General features: G+C 27.2%; 1 protein-coding gene across 5 annotated transcripts in view; it reads left to right on the top strand.

The window, feature by feature from the left end:
• LOC107454492 (fibronectin type-III domain-containing protein 3A) overlaps nucleotides 1–14,908 on the top strand; it is a 56,813-nt gene that overhangs the window by 33,295 nt on the left and 8,610 nt on the right. For all 5 annotated transcript variants that reach the window (XM_016071696.4, XM_016071697.5, XM_087164871.1 and 2 more), the window contains 11 exons: nucleotides 920–973; nucleotides 1,799–1,923; nucleotides 3,927–4,086; nucleotides 6,259–6,345; nucleotides 7,222–7,360; nucleotides 8,863–8,928; nucleotides 9,025–9,137; nucleotides 10,389–10,494; nucleotides 10,652–10,824; nucleotides 11,792–11,980; nucleotides 13,944–14,018. In XM_016071696.4, the coding sequence (XP_015927182.1) occupies nucleotides 920–973; nucleotides 1,799–1,923; nucleotides 3,927–4,086; nucleotides 6,259–6,345; nucleotides 7,222–7,360; nucleotides 8,863–8,928; nucleotides 9,025–9,137; nucleotides 10,389–10,494; nucleotides 10,652–10,824; nucleotides 11,792–11,980; nucleotides 13,944–14,018 (1,287 nt within the window). The remainder of the gene's footprint in view (nucleotides 1–919; nucleotides 974–1,798; nucleotides 1,924–3,926; nucleotides 4,087–6,258; nucleotides 6,346–7,221; nucleotides 7,361–8,862; nucleotides 8,929–9,024; nucleotides 9,138–10,388; nucleotides 10,495–10,651; nucleotides 10,825–11,791; nucleotides 11,981–13,943; nucleotides 14,019–14,908) is intronic.

Below are 14,908 nucleotides of genomic sequence, written 5' to 3'. Positions count from 1 at the left end.
TCTCCAGCTATTACTGCTATTTATTTTTAAATGTGTTTTTTTTTTAATTCTGGTATTTTTTATACATCAGCATTTTTTTAATCTTTATTTTTCATGTGTTATTATTATGACACATTTGACTAGTGCATTTGATTTTTCACATTTTGTGCGACAGTTCCGTCATATTTCTGATTGGTTTTTCGGCAGTAATTACTACCTAATAATTTCAGAAATTTTTTTTTAAATCCTAATATTTTTAATATGATATTATTTATAACAATCGAATTGCTCAAACAATCACTTTTTGATGTGCCCAATTCACTGCCCTACAGGATATCCCAGTCATAATTCGTGAATTATGACTTGGATATCCTGTAGGGCGGTGGATGTGAATTGTGGTGAATATATATATATATATTACATTTAAATATATTAAACTAAATAATTAATGCATGTTGCAAAAAAAAATGGCATGAAATAAAATGCTTGAGGTTAGCAATGTTCAATGAAATGCAATGAAATATTATAGGGATAAAAGTTGCAGGACACTTTTGAACTTAATAAATCAAATGTTTAAAAAAAATTTATAAGATTAAAAAAAATATGACATCTTGTGCTTTCAAAAGTACCAAACAATATGTTATATCTTTGGTAGATTACTTTTGTTTTAAAAATGCATCTGTTTTTTTTTCTCAATGTTTTGTCTATACTTTTATTGGTCTTTCAAACTACATTATTTTCGTAAATGTATATTTATTAATATTAAATATTAATAAAGTGAATTAAATATTTGCTGAATTTTTCAATGCTATATTTTTAAAGCGTATTTTAAAAATTAGCTTCAATTAAGAAGCATTTTAAAATTGTAAGAAATTGTATTTAAAAACCTTCTTATTTATGTGATTGCACATTATTTTTTAACGAAACAAATTACTTTCAGGCTGCTGTTGACAATGGTGCCAAAATTTCCTCATACCTCCTGGAATATGACGAAGTAATTGTTTTAAAATTTTTTTTAGAAAAGTGAATTGGGATTGCTATTAAATTAAATAGCTTTTTTTTGTAATATATATGTTTTATTGTTTCTATTTGATAAATTTTTAAAATATATTTTTAGAGTTGAAAGTTAAATTTCAAGAAAAAGTTATTTTAGAAAAAAACTATCTCAATCAAACAAACCTCTTCTCATTTTTTAAAGCTAACTAATTTTTATGATATAACATTAAATGCAAATTTAAACAAATAGCATAATTGTTTATTTATTTAAAATAATTCTATTTTTCGTAATTGTTAAACTTGTTTTTACGCATAATTTTATCAGTAGGGGCCATTTATATTGACGTTAAAGTTGATTCATCAATCTGGTTCATTACGTCAACACAAGTGACATTTCCGCACCAGAAAAAATGACACTGAGTAAATTTAAAATCTCTTGCATAAAATCATGCACCATTGATAACATTTTGAAGTCAATGAAGGTAACCCCTAAGAATGACCAATCTTCATTAATGGCCATTTTTTGTGAACACGACTTGTTACAGAGATACTCTTACACTACTACATTGACACTACTTGTTACGGAGAGTGATTTCTCCTGAGTGGTTTCACTGTATATTAATTTGCTATACACCATTTTATAAAAACAAAACCTTCATTACATTGTATACTTAGATATCTCACATGAAGATGATATCTCACCTCTAGAAATGTGTAAAATAATGAGTTACTTCATTGTATTTAAAAATATTTTTTATATTAAAACATATTAGTTGTAATATGTTTATTTTTTATTAATATTATTTATCTTTACTTTAAATAGGGTAGTGGAACAGATAATTTCGTTGAACTTTTTAGTGGCCTTCAAAAGCAATATAAAGCAGTGAAATTGAAAGAATCTACTTGTTACAGATTTCGACTGGTGGCTGTAAATGAACATGGAAAGAGGTATGTTTTTACTTATTCCTAGCATAAGCTCTTTAGGTTCTTTTTTGATAATTAATGTTAAAACTCTTTGCTTGAAATTAATTATGAAAAATATATAATGGTTTCAGTTTATATATGTATTGAAATTTTAGAAATTCCAGAATTGATGCATTTACTTCTAGAGCAGGGATGGGCAAACTTTTTTGCTCTAGGGCAAAAAATCGAGAGAAAAAAAAGTTTGGTGGGCTGAGTAAAAACTTCTAAACAAAAACAATATACAAGTTTTAATTTAAATATTTAATGAGATGAATGAAATTGCGATTTCCTTTTTAAAAGTTCCTTATATTAAGGTTCAAAGTGAGATGTGCTTATTTTTTGGAACGAGGCTAAATGCTTGTCTGTTAGTCTACTTCTGAAATGATTTTTTCTAAGGTTCATAGTTGAAAACACTTTTCACATATATAAGATAAAGCAAACATAGTACTGATTTTCTGGGCAAAAGATATTAAATTTTGGAACCTAGCTTTGGTAATGATTTGCAAAACTCAAACCAGGGTGCGTAGCGTTTGTAAAAAGTACTTAAAGGTGCTTTTTTGTGGATTTCGTTTTTAAAAGCTTTTAAAGGTGCTTTTTTCAGCTGGCGTTTTTAAAAAGTGCTTTTTTTTCGAATAATTTTTTTTCTTCCCTTCAGTGATATCTGGTGGATCCTGCATTTTACAAAAAATGGAGTGTTAGCTACGTAATCATTCACGCGGACTTCTTGTCGTACCCACGTTATGACTTGCGCATGCGCGCACACTTGAAACAGAAACCCGAGTGCTCCAATTCGGATAGAGAGTATCAGATCCTTATGAAATGTTTTTCTTTTAAATTTATTTTAATTTTGTTCTTGTTTATTTTATTTTACTTCTAACACTTTTTTTGACGTAGGGGGTAAGGGTACTTTTGTTCTGAGTTCAGGGTCAAGTTGAATTCACTCGGTGATGTGGGAAAGTACTGATTGTTTTGATTTACGCCCGTTTCTTTTTTGGTTTTTTTAAACGCTAAAACTGTTTATAAAAAGTTTCTATTTTTCAATAATATCATTGATTGAATATGAATTTTTTGAGTTCTTGAAAACTTTTGTAAAGTGCTTGAAAAGTTTTTAAAAAGTGCTTATTTTTGATTCAAAGATTTGGCTATGCACCCTGTCAAACTTTGGCATGTTTAGAAACAACAATAGTGTGCAATCTTTCCATACTCAATAAATAATGTTAGAATTCACCCCAGCAGAAAAATCCCCTCGTTGGAGCTTAAAATGTGCTGCCTGCCACATGTGAAGCCCAATTCACCTATGTTCGATTCCATATGTCTGATCCCGGGAAAGACAAACGCTCGTTGCAGCTAATCTGCGGCTATTCTATTAAGAACTTCTGCTTTCAACATTTTGCCAATTGAAGCTATCTGAGCCAACTATTTCCGTCAGTTCCACCAATAGAGAAAGTAAAAACGTCATCAGTATTTTGTTAAAAAAGAAAGAACAAAAATAGCTTTAAACAAAGGAGACAAAATAATGGATGTATAATGTATCTTGTTTATATTCGCCATGGACCAGCAAGTTAAAATTCTATCCGTGGGCCAGATAAAATCTTCCAACGAGCCACAGTTAGCCCGCTGGCTGTAGTTTGCCCATCCCTGTTCTAGAGTGTTTAATTATTAATTCAATTTATAATCTTGCTCAGCTAAACAATTCTAGTTGGGAATTTATGGTAAACACAGTATAATACAATATTGAAAGTTTTACATATTAGAAATGAATGCTGTTTAGTAGAAAATCTTATGTTTTTCATTTTCTTAATTTGAAGATCATGATATTGGCTTACATTTTCAAGTTTAAATTTGTCTGTTTTGAAAGTATTTTGAAATGAAACAAATATATTTGTGTTATAAATAAAATATAAATTCTTATCTCTACTATATCATTCTTATTTATATATTATAAACATATTTTATTGGGATATTAAGTGAAAGTATACTCTTTTTAGTGGATACAGCAGCATAAGTTGTTTTTCTACTTGTGGTAGTACTCCTAGTCAACCTGCACCACCAGTATTAAAAGAAGCTTTTGTTACAAAATTATGTCTGGAATGGGAGCAGCGGCCAAATGATGATAATTACACACTTCAAATGGAAGATATGAGAACCGTATGTCTTACATATATTGTATATATGAATATAATGTTTGGGGGTGTTATGGAAGTTTGGAGGTGTTATATTGTTTTTAAATTTTCTTTTAATCAAGGTAATCTTCATCCTTTATTTATCATGACAAACTATTTTATAATTTCGGATCATGTATTAATTATTAGGAGCAAAAGTTTTTCTTTTATTGTCTGCTTTCTTTATTTGATATCTATTAAGGAAATATTTTTTTAATTAATGACTTCTGATTTCCCAGAAGTGTAGTATCATTTGCAAGTTTTGCCTGATGTGAAATGACATCTGCTATTCATAACGTCAAGTTTTATAAATAAAAGCAGAAGATTCTTAACATAAGAAGTATTCTTAAACATACTAGTTGTACTTAAACATACTAATTATGTACTAAAACCAGACTATTATTTTATGAATCTGATTGTAGCTTTCTCTTTTTATAAGTGATACATATCTGATTCCTTATTTCACAACATTTTGAGTTTCTTTTCTCCTTTTTTTGGTTTGCGATAAATTTCAAAGTCAATAAAATAGTTCTTATTCCCGAGTTTTAAGATAGTTTAAAATTTTTTTTATTTTTATTATTCTCATTATATCTTGCCTTGTCGAGGAGATTAATATTTATGCAAGCACTTCCTTTAATTATTGTTTCTATTTGTTAATTTTTAAGTGTTTTTATTTAATTTGATGAATAAGTTTTCCTTTTAATTTATCATTTTCTATTTCCATATAACAAGTCATGAAATAATTTGTATTTTTTAATCATTAATTTTGTTTTATTTTAATTAATTTGGTGATTTTTGATAAATCTTTAGTTAACTATAATTTGACTTAACTTCAGTTAAATGAATAACATTGATTAACTGATATGTTTGCTAGTTTTTTGTGTTGGTTTGGTATTAATCATGAAAATAAGTTTTTTTAAATATTTTTTTTATTAATTTCGAGGGTTTTGCCATTGTAATTTTTATTTTCTATCTATTTATCATTAAGTTTAATTTTTTAAAATAGAAACATTGCATTTTTATCGTTTTTTTTTATCTTTTTGTTTTTTTCTTCTCTTCTTAAAAATGTTCATCAATTGATTAAATTTCAATTAACTTTAATTAGCATAGGAAAGAAATCAGTCTTATGTATTAGTCTATCACTCTAGTAGTATTTTAATTTTGATCTGAAGGATATAAAAACCCTTTCCAAGATCAAATTCCTTTTTCTCAATCCAGCAGCCATTATGTAAGCATCTCATCTTTGAGGGACGTGGCCCCCTTTGCATTTAATAAAATTACAACTTCTCTTTTTCCATGATTTTGAAGTATTCGCGACTATCTTTTAAATTCATATGTTAATACTGTAAAATATATATTACTTTGTTTTATGAGAGTAGGAGACTGAAACAATCTCTCATCAATTGATTTTAATTGATCTCATAATTGATTTTAATTCATCGCTAATTTTTTAAAAATGCCAATATTTTCCCTTAAAACACAGAACACTTTTGTTTCAAAATATACAATTATTGTAGCTTTGTGTAAGAACATTTTGTTGATGTGTTAATTGTAATGAAATAGCAATAGACAGTTAATAATTCTCGAACTAATAATTAAATCGTAGTTTTTTTTTTATTCCATCAAACTCCTTGAATGTTTTTCTACACAACTTTGTAATTTAAAGTTTCTGAATCTTAAAGATTTTGAGCAAACAAAATGTGACGTAAATAAAGAAAGTGAGAAAAAATTGCAAAAAAGCATATAAAATGCAATGACTTTCAAACAAATTAGAATTTTGAAAAAAATTATGTGTTAAGCTCGTAAACAAAGGGTGACAATTTCTGCATGCCAAATTTCAACTATGTATTTGCATAGAGTGGCCAGTATGGTATTTCTTCCAACAAGTTTAACAGTTAATAATTCTCAACAAGATTATCAACTCTTATATTTTTTTATTCCATTGTGACCCCTGTACTCTTTTCTACACAAATTAGTAATTTCATGTTTTCTAAGTTTTGTAGTTTTTGATCAGCAAAACAAAATGTAACGTGAAATTGAACCTCAAAAACATATTTGGCTGTCCTTAAAGTTTTGTAATATACAAAGAAAGTTAAATTATTAGTTACTGTCTTTATTTAAATGTCTTATACTCTTAGTTTCATCAATTTTTTTTTAGCTTCATGGTTTTCTTCCTGTTTACAATGGCAAGGAAACATCTTACACTTGTACCCGCTTGACTCACAACACCACTTATAAATTTCGAGTAAGTATACCTTTGTATCATTTATTAATATGTCTTAAGTATCTTATTTTTAAAGCAACATGAAGTTCACCTGTTTATATTTTTTACAGTTTAATGGGAATATGTTTAGTGGGAATAGTTTAGGATATAAAATTATCAATGATCTATAATAATTAACGTTGGGTTACGTGTAGTATCCTTTATTGCAATTTAAAATTAATTTTCTTAAAATTGTTAATTGTTAGAAGTAAAATATTGTACTATTCTATTTTATTGCCACTTAGCATTAAGGGCTATAGCATTGGTGGAAGTGATAAAAGCTCTAAGATTTCTTGAAAAAAGAAAGGGAGCATTTTTTTTGACGAAGTTTAATAAAAATTAAAGCAAATTTGAATTCTAAACAACTATATTGTTCAATTTTTCTAAAGGTGTACATAATTCACATTATGAAGTATTATTTATTGCAACAACACTGTTTGCTTTCAAAAAATTGTTCAATGCTCTGAAAAATCTTTATCTCCCCATTTATTTTAACAAGTGTAAATTTTGCATTATTGTATCATAAAAATTATATATTTTGTTAAAGATTTCATGATGTCCTTTTCAATTATGTTAACAGTATTGCCATATACATTATTATAAAGATTCTACAGAACGAGAAAATTAGAGTTAAGACATTAAAACATTTAGACTTAAAATAACATTAGGACATATTGTAACATTAGACATAAGGTAAAATTTTTTTTTGTTTGTATTAGTATGCAATAGTGAAATGGGGTTTGTACTGTTTTTGAGTTTAACAGAAATATTCAACTGTATGATGTTTGGATTATTCAGATTCTACTATGTATTGGAAATATTTCATATTCATCATTTATGAAAATTTATGATTTTTAGCTCTGTGCTAGTAATGATGAAGGGTTGAGTCCTTGGAGCCAAGTTGTATCATACTCTACTTTACCAGATAAGCCAGGTAAACCAGGAAAACCTAATGTAAAAGGTCGATCGCATTCAACATTTTTCAAATTAGTATGGGGTAAGTAAGACATTCATTGTTAGTTTTAATTTTCATTAAACTACAGAAATAAATTCTTAAGTTAAAACTATCAGTTTTTCAGAAATTAAAATTTTTTTAATGATTAAGTAATCATTATTCATTATGTATTTAATCATCATTCACTATAATCATTAAAAAAATTACCTTTAAACTTAAGCATTAGTTAATTTAATAAACATGATTTTAAATATAAAAAAAGAAAACTGAAGTACTTATGTGCTTACCTTCTCTTATTCCTCAATTTAGATTTTGTGTTAAATAAAACATACCGAACTTTATGTGGGATCTCATCTTCTACATAAGAACTTTCCTTTCAAATATTTCATTCTTCCATTTATTTGAGAAAAAATATTCATTTGTAGACTGAACACAGAAAAAAAGATAAAAGAGGGTTTAATGGCAATCGGGGCTCGCGCTATTATTAGCTAATATATTTGCCAAATATCGAAAATATTAACCCAGTTCCAAAATTCTTAGCTGAATTTTAAAACTCTTAGCACAGCAATTTTTTGATTAATTTTTCCCCGTAGAGAACTTTAAATGAAAATACAAATTTGCTGAAAATTGAATTATCTTATATAATTCAAATTTAAAACAAGAGTCATTTTACAGTTGAAGATGAGTAAACGAGCAATGAATTGGAGAGAGAATGAAAAATGTAAATGTTGTTTTATGGTTTTTGTGGAAAGGAAATAGGAATAGATTGGGGTTAACTTTTGATAACTTCTTAGACTAGAGGCAGTAATGTGATATGTTAGACTGAAGCAACATTATGTAATTGTATATGAGAAAATACAATATGTACATGAGAAATATTGTATATGTATTTGAAAAGACATATTTTTTGCAAAGTTTTTGCAGAATAATATGCATCTGGCCACCGCTTAATTCTGTTTTATTGACGCGAACTGTACGAAAGAATTTCGTAGCCCGCTGTCGCATGATCTGACAATGAACATGGTAATCTGTATTTTACAGTAGTTTGTCTCATGTTTACACTATCTGGACTTAAGATATGTCGCATAACCAATGAAATTATATTATTTAATGGAAATTACTGTAATTGAATACAGAAAAAAAGAATTGAATACAAAAAATTACAGAATATGTTCAGAACTATTTTTTTAGGATTGAGGGAAATATATATATTTTTCTTCTCGATAGAAAAATCATTAGCCCAAGCATTTTTCTCGCTAAATTTTATCTCATTTGACCAGGTACCGAATACTTACCGTGAACCCTGGGTAATGTAAAAATAGTTGCTCTCTTGTGGTAGCAGGACAGTACATATTGTTATGTTTTTGGTACAGTACATTTGCTTTCAGTTTTTACTTTCAGATTTTGTATTATGATTTTAATGTCTGTAAATTTTTAAACTTTTCTAAGATTACTATTGTATGCACCCAATTAATTATCCGAAATTTTTTTTTGGTGCGAAATGTTTTTATAAATAATTTAATTTAGTTTTTACATTGTTTCAGACCCACCAAAAGAAGATGGAGGATGTCCTATTACTGAATACAAATTAGAGATGGATTCGGGAAATGGTAAGTTGAAATAATTTTCGATTTTAGAATTTAAAAAAACATGTGTTTCGTAAGTAAGGCTTGAATGTGATGAAAAATGTGTTGAAATACTTGTAGGGTTTTGTGAGATATACTGTGGTGAAGAACTAGAGTATACTTGTGAAAATTTGCAGCCTGGAAAATCTTACTCTTTTAGAGTGTCATGTCAAAGCCTTGGAGGGACAAGTGATGTAAGTTGTTCTTACAAAATCTAATTGAATTGTTATTTTTTCAAAGAAATGTTTGCTTATATTTGTTACTGTAATTATTTAGTTTATTATTACTTAAATTGAAATTTAAGTGAGTTAAGCTATGGATTAATTTTTAAGTGACTGTGACTATAACTACATAATATCACTGTGCAAACATTTTTATAATCAACAACTAATTATTGTTAAATACTTTTACTATTCTTTAATGTTTTTACATTTATTTTCATATACTTTTTCACTGTGCTAGTTTTCTGTTTATCCACAAATAAAGTTAACCCTTTCGCGCCGACTGTCACATATACGTGGCAGCAAGAAACGCGCTCACTTCCCGGCTGACACACCTGCGTGCCAGAGCGTTTTCTTGTTCATCCCCTTTCGTCACCCATTTGTGCCAGCGTTTCGGAAAGTTTTAAGAAATAAAATTTCTTCCATAAGATGGCATTGTATGTCCATATGGTTTCAGATACATGTAGATTTGTACTTTTATTCAAGATGAGAGTACATTCACGTGGTTTTTAGGGGGAAGGAATGTTTTATGATGGCTCTTTAAATTCGCATGTGGTATTTGTTCACAGTAAGGGGGAGGTTTTATTTCCCTTACTTTCAATTTTTGATTTAGTTTTTAGTGGATAGTTAGATCTTGTAGATCCCTGTTTTAAATTTTTTCATACAAATAAGGAACTTTAAGTCATGTTTTTAGTTTTCAGATATGTAATGTTAAATATTATTAAATGATAAGTGCATAGTAAAAATAAATTGTGTAAAATATATTTAAACAAGAAATAACTTAAGTTAATAAAATATCCATAGAAATATATATATAAAGCATATGTCATTTAAATACTCTACAGAACAATATTAAACAATGCGTTGATATTTTGGTAATTTCATGGAATTAGGCTTAACAGCAAAAAACCCTCCGGCCCTGGAGAGACACACGCGAGAGAGACTGCCGGCCTCAGCTGTAAGCGCGCTTCCGGTCGCGAAAGGGTTAAATGTAAAAATAAGTTTGATACCAGAAAATTGCTTTTGTTTCATTTGTTTTACATTATTTATACTTATTGTGTAGTTTTTATGTAGCTTTCCCTAGAAAAATTTTTTTTATTATTTTTTAATAACAAATATATCTTTAGCTGAATATAATATTAATAATATTATAGATTTATAATAATTAAGAATTGTATTTATATTTTTATCATGTATGAATGCTAATTGTTTTTCGTAATTTAGTTTTCAGAAATTGGAATTGGTGTGACATGTCCTGTAGTACCAGGTAAATGTCAAGCTCCTAAGCTATGTGGGAAACCTAAAGCGTCATCTCTTCATGTTAAATGGGGTTAGTGTTTTTTTCTTATTGTAATATGTATTTGTTTCAAAATAGATGTAAATATTTTATTTGTTTAATTCTGATGAAGATAAATTAACTAATAACAATAGTTTTTTTTTATTCAGTGAGTTTAAAAATTTTCCTTCTAATATATTTTCATCAATAGTTTCTCCTGAATATGATGGTGGATCTGAAATGACCGAATTTGAAGTGGAGATTACAAATCCTGATAATTCCGCCAGAATTGCATACAAAGGTGTCGGTACAGACTGTGTTGTTGCAGGTTTATTTCCTGGTCGTCTGTATGGATTTAAAGTTCGAGCTTATAATAAAGTTGGGGTAGGAATTTTAAATTATATCTATATCTATGTCTAAATAGCTACTTAAAAAAACTTTTCCTTTTTTGAAATAATTATCTTCGGTAAAATTGCAGTACTAGGGCCCATATCTGGATGTCCATTATTGTTAAAAATTTCTATTTTTAAATAATTTATGACATTAAAAATAAATCTGTGTTCACTTTTCCAAAAAAAAAAAAAAAAAAACTCCATTTTTTTTTCACATTTGGAATTTGTTTTCAGTATCAGAAATTTTATTAATTTTTTTCTATGTTGAGGATAACTAAAATTTTTTATTATTTTAATGCTCACCTTTGTTTGCTCACCACAATTTGTTGGAAAAACAAGAGCTGTTAAAGAAGAAACTAAAGTTTGATGAGAGGAATTAACTTTGAATATAATAAATATTAATAGTTTGAAAGGAACAGCTGCAAACTGACTATATTTTTATTCAAATTGGAAATGTTATCATTAAAAAATATACTCAAATCTGTTCCTTGTTTAATATTTTTTTTATAAATGAGATTGATTAACTTTTCAAATTTGAAATTAGTTTTTTTTAATGTTATTTTTATCTGAATAGCTGTGCATATATATTTTTTTTTCCAAATCATGTGAAGGAAGAAAAAGAAACCTGTCTATATTCCTGAAAGCGGAAATTCAATTACTTACTTTTTCATTTTTTTATACTTATTTTATTAGTGACATTCATCATTTTAAATATTTGCTAATTAAATATTTTTTAACCAATTATAAATTTTTTTTTGTTTGAAACTTAAATATAATTTTTTTAATTGAAAGACACCTGTTTTAATCTTTGTTAATCTCAAAAATCTTTGTTGTTCGCAAAAATATGTTTTCCGGACTTGCCGACTTCCTGAGGATATCAAATTCAGGGTACTTTCTACTGTAAATGTTCTCTTAAATATTAATTTTCTTTTTTAAAAAAGCCTTTATGATTTGTTTAGGCTGGCCCATGGTCTGATGTATTTGAAGTAACTAGTGGTGCTGGATCACCAGATGCTCCTCAAAATATTCAAATAACTCCACGTTCTGCACATGTAGTTTTCATATCTTGGACTGAACCAGCCAACAATGGTGCCATCATTACAGAATATCGATTGGAGTGTAGATGTAATGAAAAAGATTTTGATATGGTAAATATCTAATCACATTTTTTGTAAAACGTTAACCCTGAATTTTTCTATGTCAATTTATGTTTTTTTTTTTGTATTGAGAAGATGATATATTTAACTTTGATCCTGTGTTACATTGAGAATTTTTAACATTTTCTTTAAAAAAATGGTGGTATTTTGCATGAAATTGAGAATTTCCAAGTATTCTATGCTTCTCATTTATATAATTTTCAGGTATACATATTTCATTTGTTGGATTATTTGTCCATGCTCTTCATTATTTTAATTTTTTTCATTAATTATGACAAATTGTTAATAGTGAAACACATTAAAGTTGAATGTATGTTAATGAGTTTTAGTTAATATTTTTAAAAATATTGTTTTGTTGCATTATTTAGTGAATATTATGAAGTCTGAAAATATTAAAAAAATATCTTGTTAACAAAAATATGAATAGAAAGAAACATATAACGAGATAAATTAAAAAATAAAAGCACGAGACAATTTATGGAACATCAGAGAGTTGTAGATTTTTGATGAGAATAGTTTTTGTTCTTGAATTTAAGCTTTATACTAACCTGTTACAGGTTTTTCCATTTATTTTGCAAGGTTATTAGAAATCCAATAGGAGTATTTAATTTAAGTTGTTTAGTTTATGTGGCTGTCAAATAAATTTTATAATAAATGTGGCTTTTTATAAAAAGGACTGTTTCTTTAATGCAGTTTGATTTGTTACAATATCATATGATTTACTAATCTTTATTTAGAGTTATATAACTGTGTTGTATGATCCAGTACCAATTTCAGTATTTTATTGAAAGGATGATAAAGCAGCAGTAACAAAGTGTATCAAAACTTACTTCTTGTGACATTTAGCTACAAAACTGTGAAAATGTCTAACAAAATGGAAACTGAATTTGAAACAAAACTAACTCTTGAGAAATCTGCAGAACATTCCTCATTGCGTGGAGATCAAGATACATGGTTTGATCTTTTTTTTTTTGTATACATCTTCATCTATATATTTTTTCTCAAAGACTGAGGTGATTGTATTATTTATCAAAAATCCAATAGTTTTTGCAGCTATGCATTTTTTCTTTCTTCATCTCTTACGTTCTGGAGAAAAAGGGAAAATTCAGTTACTTCAAAGAGAACTTAATTTTCTAGACTTCCGCAATTTGATTGGAAGATTTTAATTCATTCCAACTAAAGAGCTTCACTGGCAGAATTTCTCGCTAATAATTTTCATATATTTGCATTTGTGTTTCGTTTTCACTCCAGATGTAATGTTTCTCCGAGTTTTAAAGTCAATTGTGTGAAATTTATTATCCTTGATATATGACTACTTGTCATTTTAATTTTATTATTTCCAATATAGGTGTTTTTTTGTTTTTCTTTCTATTTAACTTTTAACGTGTTCAGAAAAGGTAAAGAGGTAACCTTTATAATAATTTCTTAAAAAAATTCCCTCGTGTCTTTCAAAAGTGATGCGTTCCACATTTTTGTTTTAAGTGTGACAAAATCATAATTATTTTGTATCTTTAGTTTGCTTGAAAAACAAATTATTAAGGATCAAAATATTTTGTTACAAAATGTACTTCTAAAAGCTTCTTTCCAATCAATGAAAAGAAATTATTAATAATTCACAAAATATAAAATGGAAATATCTAGTTTTGTATCTTATCTAACTTGTATCTATATGAAATAAGTTTGATCCGGAGGTTTTGAAAGTGAGCTTGAACTCATCTCTAGAAAGTTCAATGGGCAATACTACAGACTAAAGTTTGGTAGAATGAACTCTAAAAAAAAGGCGGGGTGAAAGACTAAGTGGGAAAATCATTTTGTGAATATGTGTACGAATAGAAAAAAATCTTTTATGTTTACATGTGATATTATCATATGAAATAATGTATTTACTAATTTCTTATGAATTAATTTTTTATGCATTTTCTACTTTCTTATGTAATCATTATTTTGTTCCTAGGTTTATTCTGGACCTCAGTGCAATACAGAAGTAAAATCATTAATTCCTGCCACATTATATCACTTTCAAGTTCAGGTAAATTGCATTAATTTTCATAAAGGCCAATCACTTTTATGTTTTTATCTTATTTACTGTAATTTTTTTTAATACAAGAATTAAAATTTTTTTTTTATTTCTTTTCAAATGAAAATTTTTTGAAGGTAAAATTAATGTTTTTAGGCTAATTTTTCAGTGCATTTATCTCATGTTTTCTTAAAATTATTTTCTTATTTTTGTAAGGTTTTGCAAATTGTATTTATTTCTTAATTCAATTACATTCAAATTTCATTATCACATAAATCCTATCTTTAAAAACTTATCCTTTGATAATATCAAAAGTTTGCCTGGGTTTTCTTTTACAACTTGATGGTAATTTTGATATCAAATCATCTTCAGTACTTAATAAAAAAGAGTTATTTTGATAATAGTAAGTTTATTTCAAAAGTGTTCAGTTAAATTAGTTGTTTATACAGTAACAGATTTGCAACTTATAATAACATAGTGATGACAGATCAGGTATGTTCAGAAAAATTTGATAGTTTAGCAAAAGTTTATCACTTTTGCAATAGGTATTTTTTTTTATAAAAATACTTATTTCGTCTTTGAATTTCTTAAAAGTTTCTTCAACTGAATTTACTAAAAAAATTCTGAAGAAAACCAATCAAGAAAAATGTGTTGTAGATACACAGCACATGCATCATATCTGCTCAAACAATTTGTTATCTAGTTCTAGTGTTATGTAACTTAGAAGATATTCTTATTTTGATAATCTTAATAAATTCCTCCATTTATTTTTTGGAATTCGCTATTCTGGTTACAATTAGTTAGTATAATTATAATAATTGCCCTTTTCTGTGAGGAAACATTCTGACTTTTTTTATTCCTAGGAAGAACTCTGTAGTTATAATTAAGAAATCAATAAGAAA

The sequence above is a fragment of the Parasteatoda tepidariorum genome, chromosome 1 (genome assembly GCF_982258835.1).
Source record: "Parasteatoda tepidariorum strain Cologne lab strain chromosome 1, Ptep-v5.0, whole genome shotgun sequence".
Lineage (NCBI taxonomy): Eukaryota > Metazoa > Arthropoda > Arachnida > Araneae > Theridiidae > Parasteatoda > Parasteatoda tepidariorum.
The sequence above is the reverse complement of the archived record's forward strand: the minus strand, read 5'-3'. Positions and strand labels throughout refer to the sequence as shown.